Raw genomic sequence first — 22,100 nt, 5'->3', positions numbered from 1 at the left:
AATCTATAGATTTTAAAATAAATCTATAGATTTTAAATAATTTACAAAAAATTACATTTTAATATATTCTTCAAAAAGATTGATTTCAATAAAAAAAGATATAGTCAATGCCCGTAAATCTAGTATTAATAATACCTTTAATTCAATCAAATCATATATAATTCAGAAATATTTAATATAGAATTATATTACTTTAAACCACGTGCTTTGTATTGTTAACACAAATTTCAGTAATAAATATTTCTTAACTTTTCTGTTTGCTGCAATACAATATGAAGTTTTTAAAAAAATTTTTTAACAGAGAATAACTTAATACTAACTTATTACTATAATATTTTACTAGAATATTAACTTATTTACTATAATAACATGTATTTTTATATAATCAATGAATTACAAATTATATGAATTGTTTTTACAAAATTATGTGAATTGTTTTTATAAAATAGTTTTAATATTTTCCTGCTTTAATTATATATATTCATTCCTTATTAATAAAGTATTTTTTCTTTCTTATTAATATGTAATAAAATATATATGGAAGAATTAATAATTATATGATTTTTAATAATTCCATAGAACAAAATAAATGCGATTTTATTATATATAATAATTGTTATATATGTTTCTTATTATTAAATTTGTAGAAGATCTTTATTTGATCTTCTACGAAAGATGAATAATGTTAATAAGAATATATTATTAGTTTTTTAATGAATGAATGCATAAAGATCATATAAACATCAATTTTATTTTTTTAAATTAATTATATATTTTTTTAATATATCAATTAATATAGTTTAATGTATTTAATGCAAAATAACTTGTATATTTACTTAGTATATTTTATTAGTAATTTTGTTTACTGATATATAAATATAGTCATCTATATTTTGCTTGATATTTTGTTTTAAATTATAACACTTTTCTAAATAATGCTTTCAGAGTATTGATTTATTCGCATATTGATTCTATTTTATTTTGATTCTATTTTATTAAAAAGTTCATTCATATTATTATTTATCATTCATGTATTAATATTTTCCAAGATATATCAATAGTTATCATAGTTCATAAATCTGTATAGAATTAATTTTTTTTTTTTCATTGTTCGAATTCCAAAATTACTCATTTCATATAAGTTTATATAAGTTAGCTGTTTCTGCAATGTGCACTTTATATATTTAAATATTTTAATATCTAAATATACGATTTTACATCTAATATAGCATATTAGTTTTCATATTCTTTTACATTTTATTCTTCTATTGTTGGATCAATTTCAATAACGAAATTTGAATTCCAATCCCACTATATTAATGCTTTTTTATTTCTTTGAATTTTTAATATTTTTAAAGAATAAAAAAAACTTTATTTCTTAGAATTTATTAATCACGCTGAATTTGTAGGAATTACATTCAATTGTAGAAATGTTAAGAAGCATTTATTCTTTGAAAAAAAATATGAAATACTACAGCTCATCTATTCAAATCCTAAATTATAAACTAGTTCATAATTCATAATCGAAATATTTAATAATCATATAATAATTGAAGGTCACACTAATATAAATTTTTTTCGAATTTGCAATGTTCATTACAATCTAATGCTCGTATAACATCTTATAGATCGGTTATATCAATAACAAATAAACATCATTAGCACACACATATACATATTTATTCATATGTCCTACGGATATAGGAAAGTTCATGAATATCAATCGACTTTTTTAATATATTCTTTTAAAATTTTTAATATATTTCTTCTTATATTCTGTTAAAGTTTAAACTGAATAACTTAAAATATTGAACAAATGTTTGAACTGATGCTAGTACTCTTAGAACTTATTGCTGTAGAATATATTATATTGCTGTATATAATAGTTATATTATTATTAATTAAATGAAAAATGTTATTAAAGATGTGAAATGCAAATATCCTATGAAGAGACAGGAGAAAAATTTTGCGAAAGAATATCGAAAGAATTATATTTTGATTCTCGTATTTCCTGCAATTTTCATGATTTTTGTGGATATAAACATGAGTAAAAATAATATATATCATATATTATATGATATATAAAGAAAATCAAGAAATAAACTTGATAATAGACTATATAAATTAAAGTTTACACCAAATTTTGTGGCAGAAACAAATATATTGATGAATGAATAATAGTATGAATTTTGTAGTAACATCTATAATATGGAAGAAATTGTAGATCGTAATTTAATTAATATACATATATATATGAGCATATAAATAAAATAATAGCAAATCAAAGATAAATGATTCTTTTTATTAACCAACTTCCACGCGGTATATCTCCAGCAATTCTAATACTGACAACATATCGAATTTATTTTTCATATATCAGTAATGTAAAAGATACAAATTGATATTTTAAAGATATCTAGTTATAAAAATATAAAATAGGAAATAAAAAAATTCATTTGAAAATTATTAATATCATCTTCACATAATAAACGAAATATTTCGTGTTCATTACAAGATCAAATAGAAATACAATATGCTCCTCTTAATGTCATATAATTTTTTTTTTAAATATTTTTTTAGTTTTTATATAATTCGTAATTCTTTTCCAAATATATTTGAGTGTTTGGAGTTAAATCAAACACATTATATAAAAAAAGAGCAATGTTTGAATTTCATTTTAAACTTTTTTATAGTATATATATTGTTGAATTGTGATTTTTAGTAATTTAGTGTAGTGATCTATTTTTATTTTATTTTATTCTAATATATATTACTCTATTTCATTCTTCCATTTTCTTTCATTTTATTATATTTCATTATATTTTATTCTATCTTTATTCTTGATTTACTTTATAATACATATATATAAAATTAATATAATATAAACATAAAATTAATATAATTTATTTAACAATCTAGAAAAATATCTTATTTCAATATAAAGCAATATTAAGAAATTAAAGAAAAAAAGAAGATTTTTATTTTTTTAGTTTTAATTACATTTATATATTAAATTTTTATCTTAAGATTCTGGAAATTAAGATGCAAAAAAACATTCCTTTATAAACATACAAATATTAAATAAATAAATATATATATAAATATTATTCACTTAAGCATCTGTATTTTTGTTCACATAAAATTTATCTTCATTAATTCCTGAATAGAATGATTATTATTATTATTTTAGAATGAGCTTCGAGCATTTCAAATGAAACTTGATAATAATCGTTAATCATTTTGGCATATTAATATTGTATTATGAATATTAATATCTTCATTTCCTCACACTGTATTTAATCCTAACTGTAGACGTTTAAGTGTGCAATACTACTAGGGTGTTCTAAAAATGTTAGAATATCCGTAAATTGAAGATTTCTGAAGTAATTTTAAGCAACATTTTTTTTGCAGAAACTTTCGTTACGGTTTTTTTAATAAGTTATTAACAAAAAACATTGTGTTTAACCTAATCAAACCATGACAATATCATTAGCTATGTACCATCAACCGAATACGAATAAATTCAAGCGACATATTTTTACTTTTAAGAAAAATTATTTAGAAGACTATTGTAACAATATTGTAATTCAAAATATATAAATTAACATTATCAATAAATATATCAATAGATAGAAATATTAATAAAATTAGTCTTTATGTATTGAAAAAATGTAAAAAAGCATCTCATTTATTTGTATGCAAATAATTGGAGAAAAATGAATGCTTAAGGATGAAAAGGATAATGCTTATAATTTAATGAAAAAATATAATTAATAACCGGTACTATATCATTTACGATAAAAGCTGAGAAAAACTAAAACTTTATTCATCAATATGTTATGTATAATATGTGTAATAGAATATTAGAGGAAGTAATTATAATCTTTTTTAATTAATATATTAATTAAAGCTTCTATGAAATAAATAAAATATTGAAAGTATGACATAATATCAAATATTATAAAACATATAATATAACATAACATAATAATATAACAAATTATTAAATATTTCATTCTCAATTTAAAGAAAAGAATTAAAACAAGAAAAAATAAAAAATATTATCGTTAAACAATTATTAAATTAGTTACAAATTATATACAGATTATAAGTAAAAATTTTAAAGAACTCGTATCTAATGAATATAATAAAAAACAACGAAATATAAATATATGCACAAAAAAAATTAGATAAATTATATACATTATATACAATTAGATAAATTATATGATTTAAAAGTTATTAATCAAACAAAATTGAACAATAATATCGAAAAAAAATATATATATGCATATGTTTTGTTGAATGAAAATTTTCTGTGTACAAATTAATTTTTCTGAACAAAAGTTTATTTGCTGAAAGTATGCAAAAAATTATAATTATATATATAAATTATATATTATATATATAAATTATAATAAATGATAAATAGTAATAATAAAATAATTCATATGTCTTTATAATCTTAATACAGTATACATATAAATTTTTTTTTATATTTTATATATGTTTTAAATATATAGATATATTTTTTAAATATTGTGTTTGAATATATTTTACATATATTTGCATATTTTGATATGTTTTGCATAAACATCTGGAATCTAATTATAATTCTTTAATTTTGTATGAATTTATAATTAAATATCAAGTTACTAAGCGGGTAAACACGCACGGATCTAATCCTGAATACATATTTTTACGATATTCGCCAAAAAACTCCAAATCCAATATAAAAATCCTTGAATTAAGCTTCGCAATTACTCAAAGAGTTTCATTATTACTCACAATATTATTTACATATATGTTTCATGAATTTTTTAAATTGAAGATTTTTCTTGGATATTAATTTTTGATAATATGATTTTGAAAAATTTGAATTGAAAATTTGTACTGACAATATCTATTGTTGAATATGATAGCATATAATATTATGTAAATCCTGATCGTCAAATACGATGATATTGTGAATTATTATGAAAGACAGTGATTTCATATGTTTGGAAAACACAAAAACTATAAAAACACTAAAATTTTTATTAAACCATCATTAAAAAAGAAATAACTAAATGCAAAATATATTAAAAGTATAATTATATAAAAAAATGCCGTTTCATAACACTAAGATATGTAAAAAATTTCATCTTTCCATAATTGACAGATATAAAGATAAAGATAAACAAATAAAATGCATTAACTGTAGCAGAAATCTTGCAAATTATAAAAAAAAAATATTGTCTTGTTGATATATATCGTTATTTGGAAAAACAAAAATATATTTTTTAGATTGTAATTATTGTAAAATACTCAAATACAAAGTATTATATTCAATAGATCTTCTTAGTGCAAAACATTCATACTGATTTATTATAATCTTAAAAAATACAATTAAACATCAATGTCTCAATCTTAAACTCTTAAAGAATTTATAAGCTTCAAACATAGATATGAAGGATAGATTCGATTCATTAATAGTTATTGTGAAGTCTTTAAATACGAATATAATTTAAATACAAAGAAAATTATAGAAATACCGGGTACAAACAAATAGCAAAAATTTTTTTCGATATTATTTTAAATTATAAAAATAGTAAAACAGTAAACTTTAATATATTGTATACAGTAAATTATATTATAATAAAAACAGTAAACTTTAATATATTGACAAAAAATTTATACATGAATTCATCATTATTATCAACCAATATAGAACAAATCATTATCATTTTTCTACTTTTTTATTATATCTTGGAAGCATAAATGATTCAAGATGTGATTCTAGTTACAAAGATTTAAATATAGTAATATCTCTTATTAAACTCCTAAAGAGCTTTTTGTTAAATACCTTACAAAAATATAAATTGTATCCATTATTAGATATGAATTATTATACAAACATTATGACATGTTATTAAATATTTTATTTTTCAAAAAAATATATTTCCAGTACAGTTTTATATTTTATATTAATTTTTTTTATCTAATTTTTTTCTTTAGTTTATTAAATCTAAAACTATATACCTTTTTTAAAAAAATTTTTTTGGAACTTGATAAAAAAAAACAAAACATTCATAGAATATCTAAATTATCTATATGTAATAATATGAAATAACTGTAGATATCTCATCAAATTGCTAAGCAATTATGTCCTCACCTATAATAGTATCAATAGTTTTTTCTTTTTTTTCTTTTTTCACATATTTTATACACTGAAAAATAAAAAGAGAAAAAATTAATTGATGAAACAAGTATTGTTCGTCTATGAAAAAAATGTCACTATCGAAATTACCATGACTAACGAAAATGAAGAAAAGCAGGAAATCTCCGTTTGGTCTATTTGATTATATTAATAAGTTAATTTTTAATGTTGGCATATTAGTAGATTCTTATAAATTATGAGAATATATTTTATTAGTGTGTTAATACTATAATTATATAATAAGTCTATAACAATGTTTTAAAATCATCATCTTATTTTGTTTCAGTTACACTCATTATTTGTTTTTCTTTTTTTTGTCGATTTATATTATATTATATTATAGACAGATTGTTTTAATAATACAAAAATACATATGATGAAATAGAGATATCAAATAATGGTAATAATACTTTTGTTCTTAATCATATTCTCGTGAATAAACACTATATTTAATATTTTTCAATTAATACAAAAATCATTATTTTTTTATTCAATGAATTTACATTACAATTTAATATTATACAATATTAGATTCTGTAGCATTTTTTCGCTGTTTAACGTATAGAAAACACTGACGGAAAGGAAGAACTTAACATTCTAAAAGCATCAGAGATGGATTATAAGAAAAGTTACAATATAGAGAACGAAAAAAATCGATGAATTTAAATTTTAAAATAAATTTGAAAATGAATTTAAAAATGAATATCAAATAAATTTTAAATTATATCGTTGCGTTAATTTATCGATATAATAATAAATAAATAATAAAATTATAATAATTATAATAATAATATTATAATAATAAAAACATTAAAATAATAAATATTATAATAATAAAATTAATAGTAAAGTATATAAAATATAAAATTACCATGAAAAAATATTATAAATAACTATTTACTTACTTATGTCATTATTAATATATTATTGCATTCAATTTTATTAATCAAGTTACAATTATCATATGAGTATTTAATTATTGTAAAGTATGAATATATCAAAGTTGAGAACATGTTTAATTTATACATAAATATTGCGTTAGAAAAAATATATATATATTATTCACAATTGTTTTAAATATGTACGTTTATTTAAAAATATAATAATTTTGCAAATTTTATTTACGAATATACTTTTTTATGTCTTATTCGCGAGTATCGAATTACATTTCATTGTTAGGAAAAAAAACATTGAATTCATTTATCTACTAAAAATTAATTACATTTTTTTTTATACTAATGAATCGTAATGTGTTTTAATTATTTTTTTTTTTTATTAATAACACAGAATAAAATTCATATAAAAATTTTATTTATAAAATATAATAATTTAAAATTTTTATAATCTAATAATTTATAGTTATCTAAAATTACTTATAACAAAAATTCATAGAAAATTCATAGAAATCTAAGAAAATTCAATTTTCTTAGATTTCATTCTTTTTCATCAATCTCTCCCGTCTTTACAAATTTATAAATATTATTATTTATATTTATAAATAAATGCTATTAATGCTAGTATTGCAAAAATTATTAGTTTTAAAATTAAAATATAAAAAATTTTTGATATTAAATTTTGATATTTAATTTTCAATTTGATTTTTTTCCAACATTTTGTTCTTTCGTTTTGTAAATAACAATAACAATTCTATGGAATATGGTCCAAGTTTCTGATAAGATGAAAATACATTGTAAATTAATTTCAATTTTATCAGTTTCTTAGTTATACTATACTATACTTCTTCAATTTCTTAATTATACTAGTTAATTTTTATGCTATTAATAAATTTTTTCATTTTATCTTTAAATCAAGATTTAAATATAAAATCAATATCAATATTTTACTTATTCCTTTTTTGTAATAATAACTCACAATATAACATAAATTTATAAAAATAATATATTCACATATATATTTAAATTTTCGCAATTATTTCTCAAATATAATATAATTTATTTATATTATAATTTCATTATTATTTATAAAATAATATTTCAAATAAAACTTACTCTATTTTAAAGAAAATAGATATTTTATGATAATAGCATATCATTTTTCTGCTTCTGAATTTTCAAGATGATGCTTGTTTTTTTTTATATAAAAGTATATTAAGGGTTTATATTTTATTTAAATTTATATTATTTATAGTGTATATTTTCTATTAAAAGTTTTATTTAGATGAGTCTATAATTATTCTGAAACGAATTCATTGATTTATATCTTATATAGTCTTTCAGGATAAAATCATTTAAAATCATTTAATATCCAAAATTTATTGTTGTATATCAAGAAATTATTTTTATCTTTTGTATGCGAAATTATGATTTCCGATATAAATATTAATTTATTCAGTTTTTAAATGAATTTTCCATATTTTTGAATATTAAAGCATCTTTACCCTAATCTTATCTTTGATATTTTTTCATAAATTCTGTTTTTCTCAAAAAACTATATTTTTTTATAAAAATTTATCAAAAATAGATTTACAGAATAAAATTATGAATCAACATGAAGGAAATTTGATGAATTATATATTTGATAAACAAACCATAACTTCTAATTGAAAAATTTAATCTACATAAAATATTTCGTAGATTCCATCAAATCAAGTCAAATTGTTAAGGACAGGAGTCAAATTATTAAGATGTCGGGTAACCTGGTCTGTGTTTTCAATAGTTCAAATACAGTCAATAACCTATACACACAACAAGTAAATAATAATTTATGAGCGAGCATAGTTTTCTTAACATTTTGCAGATCTCTAATTTAAAGAAAGGTATTACAGCAACGGCCACTTCATGAGTCACATTTGCACGCCATGCAATGGACCACCTTGGGAACGAGCGCGAAGATTCTGATCTCCATGCGATGCGATACGATCCATCCTCCGCGAGGGTCTATCCTTCGTGGCTGCCTTTTAGCGCGATCATTGGTCTAATCCCTTCTCTATGTGCATTTTTTCAAAAGGCAAGAATTGGAGGAAAAACCAAAGATCGCAATAATCTTACGATAAAATTGATATAAAAATAGAAATGAAAACAGATAAAATTCGACACCGATATAATGTACATCAAAATATAGTTAAAATCATCACAGCCGCAAAAAGTCAAAATATCACCATTCGTTTACTACAAACTCATAATATAAACCTTCGAGCAGTAACATCAGTTTAAGCACCCCATTTGTGCAATATTCAAAGTCGTTCATCAGTTTTCGAGTTTAACATTTGGTCTTTCGAGCCGGATATAGTCGGATACAATCAAAAAATGAATATTTAAAGTGAGCTCAGTAGTCAGTTAACAATGGTGAATAGCAATCAAGAATCCTTATTATGAAAAAAGGATTCATCTCAGCATCAGAGAACTGCCAGTATATTCCTGATCCGAGCTGAAAGGAAAGTCAACGCAATCATCAATAGCAAAAAATTGTATCAAGCTCTCGATCTAGCCAGCATTCTAACTGCTATCAAGTTCAGCGTCATCGATCTAATCTCCCATTTAATTCCGGTAAGCAAATTCTTATCTTTATATTAGCTTATGGAAATTAGAAAGCGATATGAGACGTGTTCTTTATACAACAAATATGTCAATATTCAAAAAAGCATAGAAGAAATTGTTGAAGGGACGAATTAGAATCAATACAAACAGCTCATCTTATCGAGTTCGAAAACGCATATTTCAATATAATATCCACAGTAGGAGATTTTATAAAAGACACACGCGTGCAAAAAAAGAGAAAAGAGTGTCTTTTTATTAGAATTGAACATCCCTCTCTCCCAGCAACAATTTCCGGCAATTTTGTCCCAAATAAACTTACTAATTCTTGACGGATTCCTCTAAGGATTGGATTAGTTTTAGAGATACGTTTGTTTCATTAGTTCATAATGAATCTTTATTGGACTTGCAAAGATTTCATTATTTGCGAATATCGTTAAAGGACAAAGCTGCTCGCACAATCCAGTCCTTAGGTGTATCCGAAGCAAATTACAGGCTTGGGAGAATTTACAAGTTCGATATGAGAAAATTGTGAATATTCCTGTTTTCTATTCGGGTATATTTCTAGACCTGCCATCGATCAAAATCGTCCAGCGCTTTAAAAAAATTTGTTGATGATGCAAAAAATCATCTTCGCGTGTTAAAGAAATTAGGGAAATACCATGATTTGTGGGATAATGATTCTGGTAATTCTTGCAAGAAAATAGATTCAGTAGCGTTAGGAGAATAAGGAGAGCAAGTATTGCTTGTTATGCGCAATTCTACCTTCAAAGATTTTTATGAATTCTTAGAAGCTCAGGCTATATATTTGGAGAATTTCTCGAAAAGAAAATAAAATAAGCAACAGCAGTATCTAGTAGATAATTAGCGGCAACGTCCGACGAATCCTCCAACGTGCTAATCGGAACGAATCATATGTAGTCAATGTTTCCTCCGCATGTCCAGCTTGTTCTTTGTTGGAATGCAAAAGGTTTAAGGATTCAAGTATAGATGAAAAAACGAAAACCGTACAATAGGCGAAACTTTATTTCAATTGTTTACAATCGCCGAGTTTGTAAGACATGTGGATGCAAGCATCACATGTTATTGCATCGAGATAATATTAAAATAAAAGAACTCAAGGCTTCTTCAAAGTCTTCTTTTTCTGGAAAGTTTTGAGCTAGGAGAAAATAGTTCAGTGAAGAATACCCCATCAGTTTTATCCTGCGTCACAAATGTTGCAATCCATTCCTCTTTCAAAGAATATATTGTCAACCGCGGTCATTTTTGTGAAGGATAGTTAACGAAAAAAACAGAAATGCCGAGTTTTATTAGATTCAGATTTGCAATGTAACTTTATTACCCAGGAGTTTTGTAAGAGGCTGGGAATAAAATACAAAGGAACGAAGCATTTCGGATATTAGAAGTTCAGTTATCCGGTATCAGAAGAAACAGTTATTAACATTTTTTTTGGATATAACGATTTTAGCACCAGTACCTCTTATCTGATCATAGATAAAATTACCATAGATTTGTCAAATCTCTCATTAGCGAAGGAAGATTTAGAAATACCGTTACACATTAACCATACATTAACCGATCCTCAATTCAATCAATGCAGGAAAATAGATATGCTTATTGGGACAGGCACATTTTAGGTACATTGTTATGTGTAAATCAACACCGGGCAAATTTTCACCTGTTATAGCAAAAAACTCACCTCGATTAGCGGCACTTTCACTAGGGCAAGCCAAAATCTAATCTAGATTACTTCCAATATGTGCATTTTAGATGAGGATGAAATTATCAGAGTAGGTAGCAGATTACAAAATGCACTCATACACTTTCAGAAAAAAACATCCTGTAGTATTACCCTCTAAGCATCTGTTTACAAAACATGATAAGGAACGAATTTATTAGATTATTACATGTGGGATGCCAAAAATAGCGTTATGTCGAGAGCGATATAACCTGCAAATCCTCGGTAAGAAAAATCGTAGAAAATGCATAAAGTGTTTCAAGTGTTTCAACAAGGCCACAACTCTTAAAATATGTAATGGGTCAGCTACCTGCAGGTAACATCACATGGCCGTTTTCTGCGGTCTTGACTACGCAAGTTCGTTTCTAATACACTTGAAAGAACTCGTAGTAAAACTATAGAAATCTTATTTATGCATTTTCGTATGCTTCATTACGAGGGCCATACATCTAAAGTTAGTCACGGATTTGATTGAGGCCTTTTTGAATTGTTTGCGTATATTCGCAATAGGATTATGCAGGATTATGCAATATTTTCAGACAACGGAACAAATTTCATAGGCGCGCGAAATGAGCTCTATAAATTAGACATGCTCTTGAATAGGAGCATAACATAAAGATGTCATGTGCATTAAGAAAATACAGCATAAAATGGCACCTCCGCACGCGCAACATTTCAGTGAGTTATGAGAGAGTGCAGTAAAGACCACCAAATATCATTTGCGGTGTATCATTGACAAGCAAAAATTGACATTCGAAGAGCTATACATTCTGTTAGCGCAAATAGAATCCTGTCTGAATTCCCGACCTATCACTCCTATGTTATCCGATCCAGACCTGTTGACTCCAAGTTATCCTGATCGGCGATGCATTGACCACAATACTAAAGAATAATTTACAAGAGGTCAAAATGAATCGCCTCGACCGATATCAGCTAATTCAATAAATGTTTCAGCATTTTTGGCAGCGTTAGAGCAAAAAATATTTATAGCAATTACAGCAGAAAAATAAATGGCACAAATCGATAGGTAATCTACAAGAGAATGACTTGGTAATAATACAGAAGAAAAATCTTCCCCCGTTACAATAGCGCATGGGTAGAATGATGCAGCCTTGGGACAGACGGTATTCCACATATGACTATCGTAAAAACAGCCAGCGGCATCATTAAATGGCCAACGGCAAAACTGTGCATCCTGCCTATACATGACGACAGTGAATCATCAACGAAAAATGAATTAGGATATTTCGCCCCATCTGGATAATAAAAAGATGTGGACATTATAGAGACATTTTACAGAATCAATATATTAGCGTTATTAGCATGTGAGTTGAAGTCGCTAGCGTCAAGGCGGGCGGCATGTTAAGGATTTATAAAGTGGTCGGGTAATGTGTATTTTCAGTAGTACCGTCAATAGTCTGACAATAATTTATGAGCGGGCATGGTTTTTCTAATGTTTTCCAGATATCTAATTTAAACAAAAGTATCACAGCAATGGCCATTTCACGAGTCACATTTGCATGCTATGCAATGGAGCGAGCGCAAAGGTCCTGATCCCTACGCGCTGCGACGCGATCCATATCCCGCAAAGGCCCATCCTTCGAAGCTGCCTTCCAGCGCGATCATTGGTCCTTCCAATCCCTTCTTTATGTGCATTGTCAAAAGACAAAAATTGGAAGAAAAACCAAGGATCGCAACAGCTTTGCGATAGAGTTGAAATATAGAAATGTAAATATATATAGAAATAGAAACGAGAAGAGATAAAATTCGACGACGATATAGTGTACATCAAAATATAGTTAAAATCATCACAGCCGCAGAATCAAAGTATCACCATTCGTTTACTACGAACTCATAATATAAATGAATATACAATGCTATAATACTAAGTGATCCTTGGAGCAGTAATATCAGTTTAGGTATTTCATTTGTGCAATATTCAAAGTCGTTCATTAGTTTTCGACTTTAACACAAATTTTTTGACGTATATGAAATAATTGTCTATTTGCCAAGTCCTAATATTGAAACAAGAATCGTAAAATGAACAATATTATCTTATTGCCAAAATATTCGATGTATTAAGTTTACTGCTAATTATTTATACAATTGTTAATCTAGGATAAGTTCTTATTTACAATTAAATCAGTTATGTTTATTAATATATGGTTTATGAATTCTATGATACAAGCAAATAAATTTAAGCAATGTGTGACCGAATAACTTATTAAACGATTGAAAGATAATTATTAATGAGAAAATAAAAATAAAATATTGATAAAATAAAATTTTATTAATAGTTATATTATCATTTATACTAAATATATATCAGTTATACTAAATTATATTTTTATATAAATAAATAAAATAAGCAAAGATAAATCAAAATAAAGTAAACGAAACAAATTACTGATTACACTTCGATGTGCCGCGAAAACTTAAGCAATAATAATAGCAGTTAAGTTTATAAAATCTACAATGATCCGCAATAAGCTCTTAATAAAAAAGATCGAAATAAAAAATTCTGATTTTTACAATAGCTTAAATTCTTATCTACAATAATTAATAATTGTTTATTTTATTTGTAATAATTTTATTGTAATTTTTATTATATTATTTATGTATAATGAATTACATAAATAAAAAGACAAATATATATATATATATATATATATATATATATATATATATATATATAATATAAGACAAATATATAATTTTAACATTGTCTGAAAAAAAGAATTTGATTATACTTATTTGAAGAGAAAGTGTTTTTGCATGTTTATCGTGTACAATGTAAAAATTGCAATTCCTATAAAATCTAATGTAAACTTCAATATTATTTATAAAAATTTTAATACAAATTTTTAAATAAATTATTATATTTATAATTAAATTATTATATCTATCTATAATTAAAAAGAAGAGGATTTGTGAATTTAATTATATATATATACTTAATAATAATAAATAATAAATAAACTTAATTAAACAATAAAATTCAGTCAAATAAATAATATAAACTTATAAATATATAAACTTCATAATCAAAGAAAATTTTTTAATATTTTAAGTTTAAAATTTTTTATTTATTAGTAAAAAAAATTGTTTTTAGAGAATAATTTAATAAAAAGTTAACCATGTTAATAATTTTTGAATCATTTTTAATAAATATAATAATAAATATAATAAATATATTAATAACAATAATAATAATAATAAATATATGAATAAAAATAAAACAGTAACAGTAATAAATGTAATCCAATAGAGATCTTAAAACAATAATAGAAAAAAATCGAAATTATTCTAACTAATATTGAAACAATATTGATATAAAAAAATTTAAACATAATATTTTTCTTTTAAAGGAATAAATAATTAGGCAATCAAATAAGTCTATTGATATCGATTGATATTTAGGATTATAAGATACAAAACATCACATAATAAGTATTATAAATTTATTTAAGGAAAAATTGATACATTAGAAATTGTATTATTTAAAAAATAATTTAGATAATTTTTTAAATTTAAAAAATATTGTTGTTAGTAAATTTTATTAATGATATGTTTTTATTGCTTAAAAAAATTTAGCGCCAAATTTTAAGAGTTTTTCAACTTTAAATTAAATCTAGTCAATTTCAAATAGTCGAAGTAAGTTAGTAAGTTTTCCATAACAAGTCAAATGTTATGGAATCTCAATGTCTTTAATCATAAGCTAAATATTCGATAACAATATAAAACAATGATATATGACATTGTTGAAAACAGAATATTGAAATACGTAAAATAAAATAAATATTTTTCTCATTTGTTATTATTAAAAAAATGGTCGAAAAATTTATGTATTATTATGTATTATTAATAATATAATATTAATTAATGTAATATTAATAATATGTATTATTAATAATATTATAAATATATTAAATTTATGTGTTACTTACATATATAAAAAACAATTTGATTTTATTTTAAATTTGATTCAGTGCGTTGATAACTACGTTTCAATATTTAATAATAGCAAAGTTATAAAAATTCGAATTTTCATATATTCTGTATATACTATTTCATATAATATACTATTTACCACAATTATTATGTAAAATAATTCCAAAAACAGAGCTATGTAGATATACGACAAATAAAGCAAACTTTAATTAATTTATTTGCTCTTATTATAATTACACAATTTATTTTTATTATTATTCATTATTATTATTTATTAATTTATGTATTTTATTAGTTTATGTAACAAAAATCATTTCCTTTCAGGTAAGATTTTTTATATTAAAAATTTCATTAATAGATATTTTATTAATAGATATATGTATACATAAATGTACATTTATATCGTTTTTATAACATGAGCAATAAAAATATTGAAATTCATTTTCTTATGATTTTCAAGAATCTTGATTTTTTATAAAAATGAATGAATAAATTTCATGTTTGATATAGTTAAATATTTTATGCAAACAAAGAGAATATAAAAATGTTATTAATTAGAGAAATTACAAATTTTTTTAAAGATAACCAATTTTTATTTTGAGTATTTTTTGATAAACTTGTAATAGAGATTAATAAAATATTATTATGGAATTCAAGTTTGTTTCTTAGAAAAATAAATTGATTCTGACTATTGCAAAGCATCAACTTAATGTTCTTATTATAAAAACTTAGCTTCATCCAATATATTTTTTTACTTTTGATTATAAAATTGTGAAAGTTGATAATACTTTAACCAAAAAAAGCAGTATTTATGTTGAAAACTCCATAATTCTAATTATTATGTGTATATATATATATATATATAATTATTATGTAATATAATTATAATCTTTTTTTAAATTTATTTTTATTAAATTAAAAACTCTTAAATCAATAATAAAAGAAGTATATAATTTGCCGAAAAATTATATATTTGCAATAAAGCTATTAATATTTTCTTATTTTTTATTTTATGCAGTTAACATGAATAATATCGAATTGATATTTGTTGATAGATTGATTCTAATAATAATGTTAATAAATATAATATCTACTAAAGTTATTAAAAATATAAAAAAATAGATTTTTAATATATATATATAATATAGATATTTAATATATATACATAATAAACATATTGATATATTTAATTAAGAGTTTATTTTTATATCATATTAAAATTACTGTAATAATATTAATATTTAATTATTCAATTAAATGTATTGATTTTATTGTTCATTTCTAACAATTTAAATTAGTTACATAGTCTTTGCTGTTACTATAACTTCTCACGTTATAGTAACTTCATTCAAATGCATTCCTATAATAGTCCATATAAAATATAATAAATAATATTGCAATTTAGAAATATTGATATTTTTGTTATCATTTAAAACTATTTACCATTTTCCCAATTTTAATTATTTTTATTGTTGAAGCAGTTTGTATGAAATTATCTTTTGTTTTCAATCTCTTTAATTCTAAAAATTTAATCAATTCAAACATATATGTACAAAGTCATTTCATTCTTCTTCTAATTTTAATTTTAATTCTTGGTTTAGAGATTTGATGTATTATTTTAGTTTTAATTATATCTCTTTTCAATCATATTTTCAGTTTCAACATCTCATATATATATATATATATATATATATATATTCTCAATATCATTTTCAAGACTAAATGCAATTTTATTGAATAAAATTCATATTTATTAATTGTTATTTTTCTTTTATAGAGCTAATTTACATAAATATAAATTTTAATTTTTATAATAAATAACAATGTTATCAAATAATTAATTATTATTTTTCAAAAAAATAATTTAAAAAATTTAGTATAAAATATACTATATATTATTAATAAATTCTATATATAATAAATATAAATTATAAAGATAAATTCTATATCTTAAAATTTTTGTTCTTTTTTTACATTTAATTTCACTTCAGACAAATCTTTTTCAATTGTAATCTTTTTTTTTTAATCATACTTCTTTGAGCTTTGATCTTACTTTGATCATGTAAATATACTAATAATTGAAGTATTTATATTAAATTAGCTAATTAATTAATATTTCTTTTCAATATTATATATCATATACTATATATAAAATATTATATCACATAAAAAACAAAATACATAAAAATATTTTTAATAGAAAAGAATATTTTTTACAAATCACATTTTTGATCATTCTTCAATAATAATGATTAAATATATATTGATTAAAATGAAAAAAATATATAAGAATGAAAAGAAAAGAAATGCAAATTAAAAAAAATTATTTAATAAAATGATATTTAAAACAACATTCTTGAAGATTATTTATATTCAATTTTTTTAAAAGAAATGCAATAAAATAAAAAATGTAATAAAATAATAAATCTATTTTATATGAAAAATTATATATACAAATTAATATGTTATAAGACATTAAAAACTTATAAAAAGATTACAAAAAGTTATGCTTCTCGATTTCACCTAATTAATTAGGTTAAAAACACACTTGAAGAAATAAAATATGTATTTTTTTCTTCCTCAACTATTTCATTTTCTTAGATCATTTATAATGTAAAAATGAAAGATTGTCTAAACAAATAAATCCAAATCTGACTTATTTTTGATAAATTTTCAAGTAAAATATTACGTTACATGTTTCTTACAACAGCCAATGAAAAAGTGTATATTCTCATTATTTCTATGACGTACCGTTAATTATGTTTTTATTTTTTGGTTTTATATGATATAATTTTTATACTTTATTCTTTTAATTCATATTTAAGAATCACACAAAATTTTTATTCATAATATGCATATAAAATTTTATCTTGCTATTAATATATTTTTCAAAATTAAAATCATAATTTAAAACTTGAATTCGAAAATATTAGTTTCTTCGAATTGAAGATGGCACTATTAATAAGTATCAAGTGACTATGGGTACTATAAAAGTCGATTAAATTCAAAAAAGTCAACAGTCACATGGTCAGCCTCAACAATCTATAATAATTTATACAATATGTCAAAAACCGCATTTTATTTCTTTATGCTCGATTGGCAAAAGCGACAACAATGGTATGGTAAAACTTTCAACAGTTTAAAAGATGTTGCAGCGGATCCAAAATGTAGTGAAGAATGGAAGGTAAGAGTTTATATAATTTTTTTTTAATATAATAATATTTTAAATAATTTTTAGTTTAATTCGATTATTTGTTTAAAATAGTGACTACTCTAAAAGATTATATATTTATGTATTTTATTATTAAAACTTAATATTATATCAACATATCAATATTTTCATAAATTTATTTCTGTAACTGTAAAATACTGAATAAGAAATTAACAAAACAAGATTTTTGTCTTATTAAATATAAATTTTAAAGTAGTATTAAAAAATATATATTGAATTTATAATTTTTATGATAATTTAATTAAATTGTAGTCATTTTTTATAATCTTCTATATAGAATATTTCACCACAAGACAAAGAAATTTATATTGCCAAAGCAAAAAATAGCAAGATTAAAGCTCAAGGAGGTAAAAAAACTACAATTGGAGAAGATTTGTCTGAAATGGAATTAAATGCAAAAAAAGAACAAGAATTCCAACAAAAAATGCTAGAATATATAAACTCTGTCATATCTATGGGTTTATTACATAATAGTATATACTTTATATTAAATTTTTTAAATTATGTTTTTGAAAAATCTTGATTAATTTATTTAATAACTAAATAATTATTAAATACTATATAAATATTTGATTATTAAATAATTATTATTTATTACAGATTTACAAAAATTAAAATTTATATTTATACATGTAAATTGGTTCTATAAAAAGGAAATAGGAATTAACAAATGTGAATTTTGTCCAGCGGAATTTGCAGTTGCACAATTTAGTCTTAAAAATGGTATTGAAAATATTTATCATGAAGTGTTAAAAATGAAAATACCATTAGGATGGAAAAGAGATGCAATTGAAATTAGTCAACAAACACATCAAATTCCTATAGAATTAGAAGAGGGACAAAGTGATTTTTCATATATGTTTAATGAGTTGATTAAATTTTTAGAAACAAACAAGACTGGAAATAAATTTCCTCCATTATTCACTACAAAAAATTTAATTCCTGTTGTGGAATCATTATTAATAAAAATGATTGAAGTTAACAGTAAGAATAAAGATTATTTTAAGATATTTTAAAATGATATAAAAAATATTATTAATATTTTGCATTTATATTTCAGATGGATCGATTAATGACTTTTTAATCTATTCAATAGAAGCTCTATTTGGAGCATTGCGAAATGCTGCTGTGCAAAAAGTAGACAATCGTAGTATTCCACTCATTGTTGCTGAAAATGAATTTTCAAAAGACTTTTTATGCAATATACGTGGCTTCGAGTGTGATGTAAGAAGAAAAATATATTTTAATAAATTATATCTTTTCTTTATCTTCTTTTAATATATCTCTTTAATAATTCAATAATATAATAATTTTTTTTTATACATGTTTTGGTATAGTTTCATAAAATTATAGATATGTCTCAATACTGTAGCAAATCTATAGTAAAAAGATGGGGTTTCACAATATGTGATTATTGTTGTCAATATCTGAATATAGAATTGATTGAAGGTGTGCATTGTCCAAAAGAAACATCATTTCTACAATCTACTGATCAAGATACAAGTACACAAGAAATTACTAATATTGACATTCATATGAAACATTTAAACATCAGTGACAAGGTTTCTGAAATGAATGGAATAAACTAAAAATTATTGATTTTTATCACATAAAATTATCTAACTAATATTACTTCATATTATTTAACTAAATATTTTCTAATTATAATTTATAGATATCTAAAGAATATAAGAACAATACATCTAAACAAAATTACAGTAATGATCAACGACAATGTAATGAGACTAAACCATTAGACATAATTGATCATTGTAAAGCTAGTACATCTACTTCACATAATTTAACAGTAAGCATTAATTATTATTATACTAATTTGAATTAATTTCGAAATAATATGAAAATAAATTTTTAGTTAAATATATCAACATGTTCAATGCGACCAAACACAATACGTAAGCATTACATACATATGTTTATAAATATTTATATTTGAGTTTATATTATATGTCTAAAATAATATTATATGTAATATATAATTAATATAAAATAATTTTTATCAATAATTAATATAATTATTAATAAAATTAATAATTATTATAGATTTAAAAAATTAATAATTAATAAAATTAAATGATAAAAATTATTTTGTAATATTTCAGCCCAAACTCTTATCGGAGTGCAAGAAAATATTGATCCATGTGTTGATTTCCCACCAATTGGTAAGGTACTTATTTTTTAAAATTAATTTTAAATATATTTCAAAATATTAAAAAAAGAATAATTAAATAGAAAAATAATTTTAATTGAATTTTTCATTTAATTTTTAAATAAATGTTATTTAATATTTTGAAGGACTCATAATCTACTTTCAATAATTATAATTAGTTTTCTTTTTTTATATCTTATTATATTTTTGATTATAAAGGAAGGAACATATATAATTTTAAATTTCTAATTTTTTTCTACATTTTATTTTTCATTATAGGAGGAAGAGGTATAAATTATAAAAGAGAAACTACAAATATCAAACTACCTTTGGGAAAAGGTAAAAATTTATCAAATATAAATTTATTATATTTGAATATATTTAAGTTTTATTAAAAATATAAATGAAATAATTTTGTACTTTTTTGTACAGGATATAGAAAATAATAACCAATGACAATTTTGATATATTTGAATTATTTTAATATAACGAATTTTTATACAGATATTTTAGGATATGTTCTTAATAGATAAAGCTTACATAATTTATGTATAATAATATTTTTTTTTTTTAATATATTGACAAGAAAAAGAAACAAAAAAATAATACATGCTTATGAGTAAAATATAAATTTGTATAAATAATAAAATTTATTTTATTATCTGCCTATAAATTAGAATTTTCATTATTCCTTGATAATTCTTAATTTTATTCATTTTTGATTTTAAAATTTAAAGTACATAAATAATTTTCATCATTATTCATTATTATTAATCATTTTATTTAAAATAAGATAAAGTGTATCGAATTAATTAATATATTCATTAATAATTACACATTAACATTGAATATATTTATTTTTAACTTCTGAAAAATAAAAAGTGGAAAATACATAATTTTTAGTATAAGATATGTACGACGAATAAATGTTTATGTATTTTGGATTTAAAAAAATAGATTTTGGATTTTAAATTAGAAATCATAATTTTGCTCCTAATTTGAATTTTTTTTTATATTTTTTGTTGATAATTTGAAAGTACGAACCCTAAATTGTAAGTTTTTAATGAATAAAAATCAATATTGGTAAAAAAAATAAACAAAAAAATTGTTTTAAATTATAAGTTTTAAATAATTTCAAATTAAATTTCATTTAAGTTGAAAGTTTCTATAAACGAATAGAGTAAATATATATAGTATATAATAATAAATATATATATTATATATATATATATATTAATATATGATGATTCATATATTTTAAATCATATCATAAAATCAAATATCTAATAATGTAATAACGTGTATGATTTTTTAAATAT

The 22,100-nt window shown here is 21.6% G+C and overlaps 1 protein-coding gene across 3 annotated transcripts; it reads left to right on the top strand.

Moving 5' to 3' along the window:
* The first annotated feature begins 18,230 nt into the window (after nucleotides 1-18,230).
* On the top strand, nucleotides 18,231-21,399 carry LOC122714123 (protein maelstrom 2-like). 3 transcript variants are annotated; one of them, XM_043935190.1, is made up of 10 exons: nucleotides 18,231-18,566; nucleotides 18,892-19,087; nucleotides 19,215-19,598; nucleotides 19,675-19,838; nucleotides 19,952-20,176; nucleotides 20,290-20,421; nucleotides 20,488-20,527; nucleotides 20,735-20,794; nucleotides 21,061-21,120; nucleotides 21,214-21,399. In XM_043935190.1, the coding sequence occupies exons 1-10, from the start codon at nucleotides 18,444-18,446 to the stop codon at nucleotides 21,225-21,227; spliced, it is 1,398 nt and encodes a 465-aa protein (XP_043791125.1). In that variant the 5' UTR covers nucleotides 18,231-18,443; the 3' UTR covers nucleotides 21,228-21,399. The 3 variants fall into 3 exon arrangements, with proteins under 3 accessions (XP_043791125.1, XP_043791124.1, XP_043791126.1); XM_043935189.1 differs by having other exon boundaries at nucleotides 21,061-21,399; XM_043935191.1 differs by lacking the exon at nucleotides 21,214-21,399 and having other exon boundaries at nucleotides 20,735-20,799; nucleotides 21,061-21,202.
* The last annotated feature ends 701 nt before the right edge of the window (nucleotides 21,400-22,100 follow it).

This window comes from Apis laboriosa, unplaced genomic scaffold (genome assembly GCF_014066325.1).
Source record: "Apis laboriosa isolate Shangri-la unplaced genomic scaffold, ASM1406632v1 scaffold281_cov141, whole genome shotgun sequence".
NCBI classification, from domain to species: domain Eukaryota; kingdom Metazoa; phylum Arthropoda; class Insecta; order Hymenoptera; family Apidae; genus Apis; species Apis laboriosa.
This window is presented reverse-complemented; position numbering and strand designations above follow the sequence as displayed.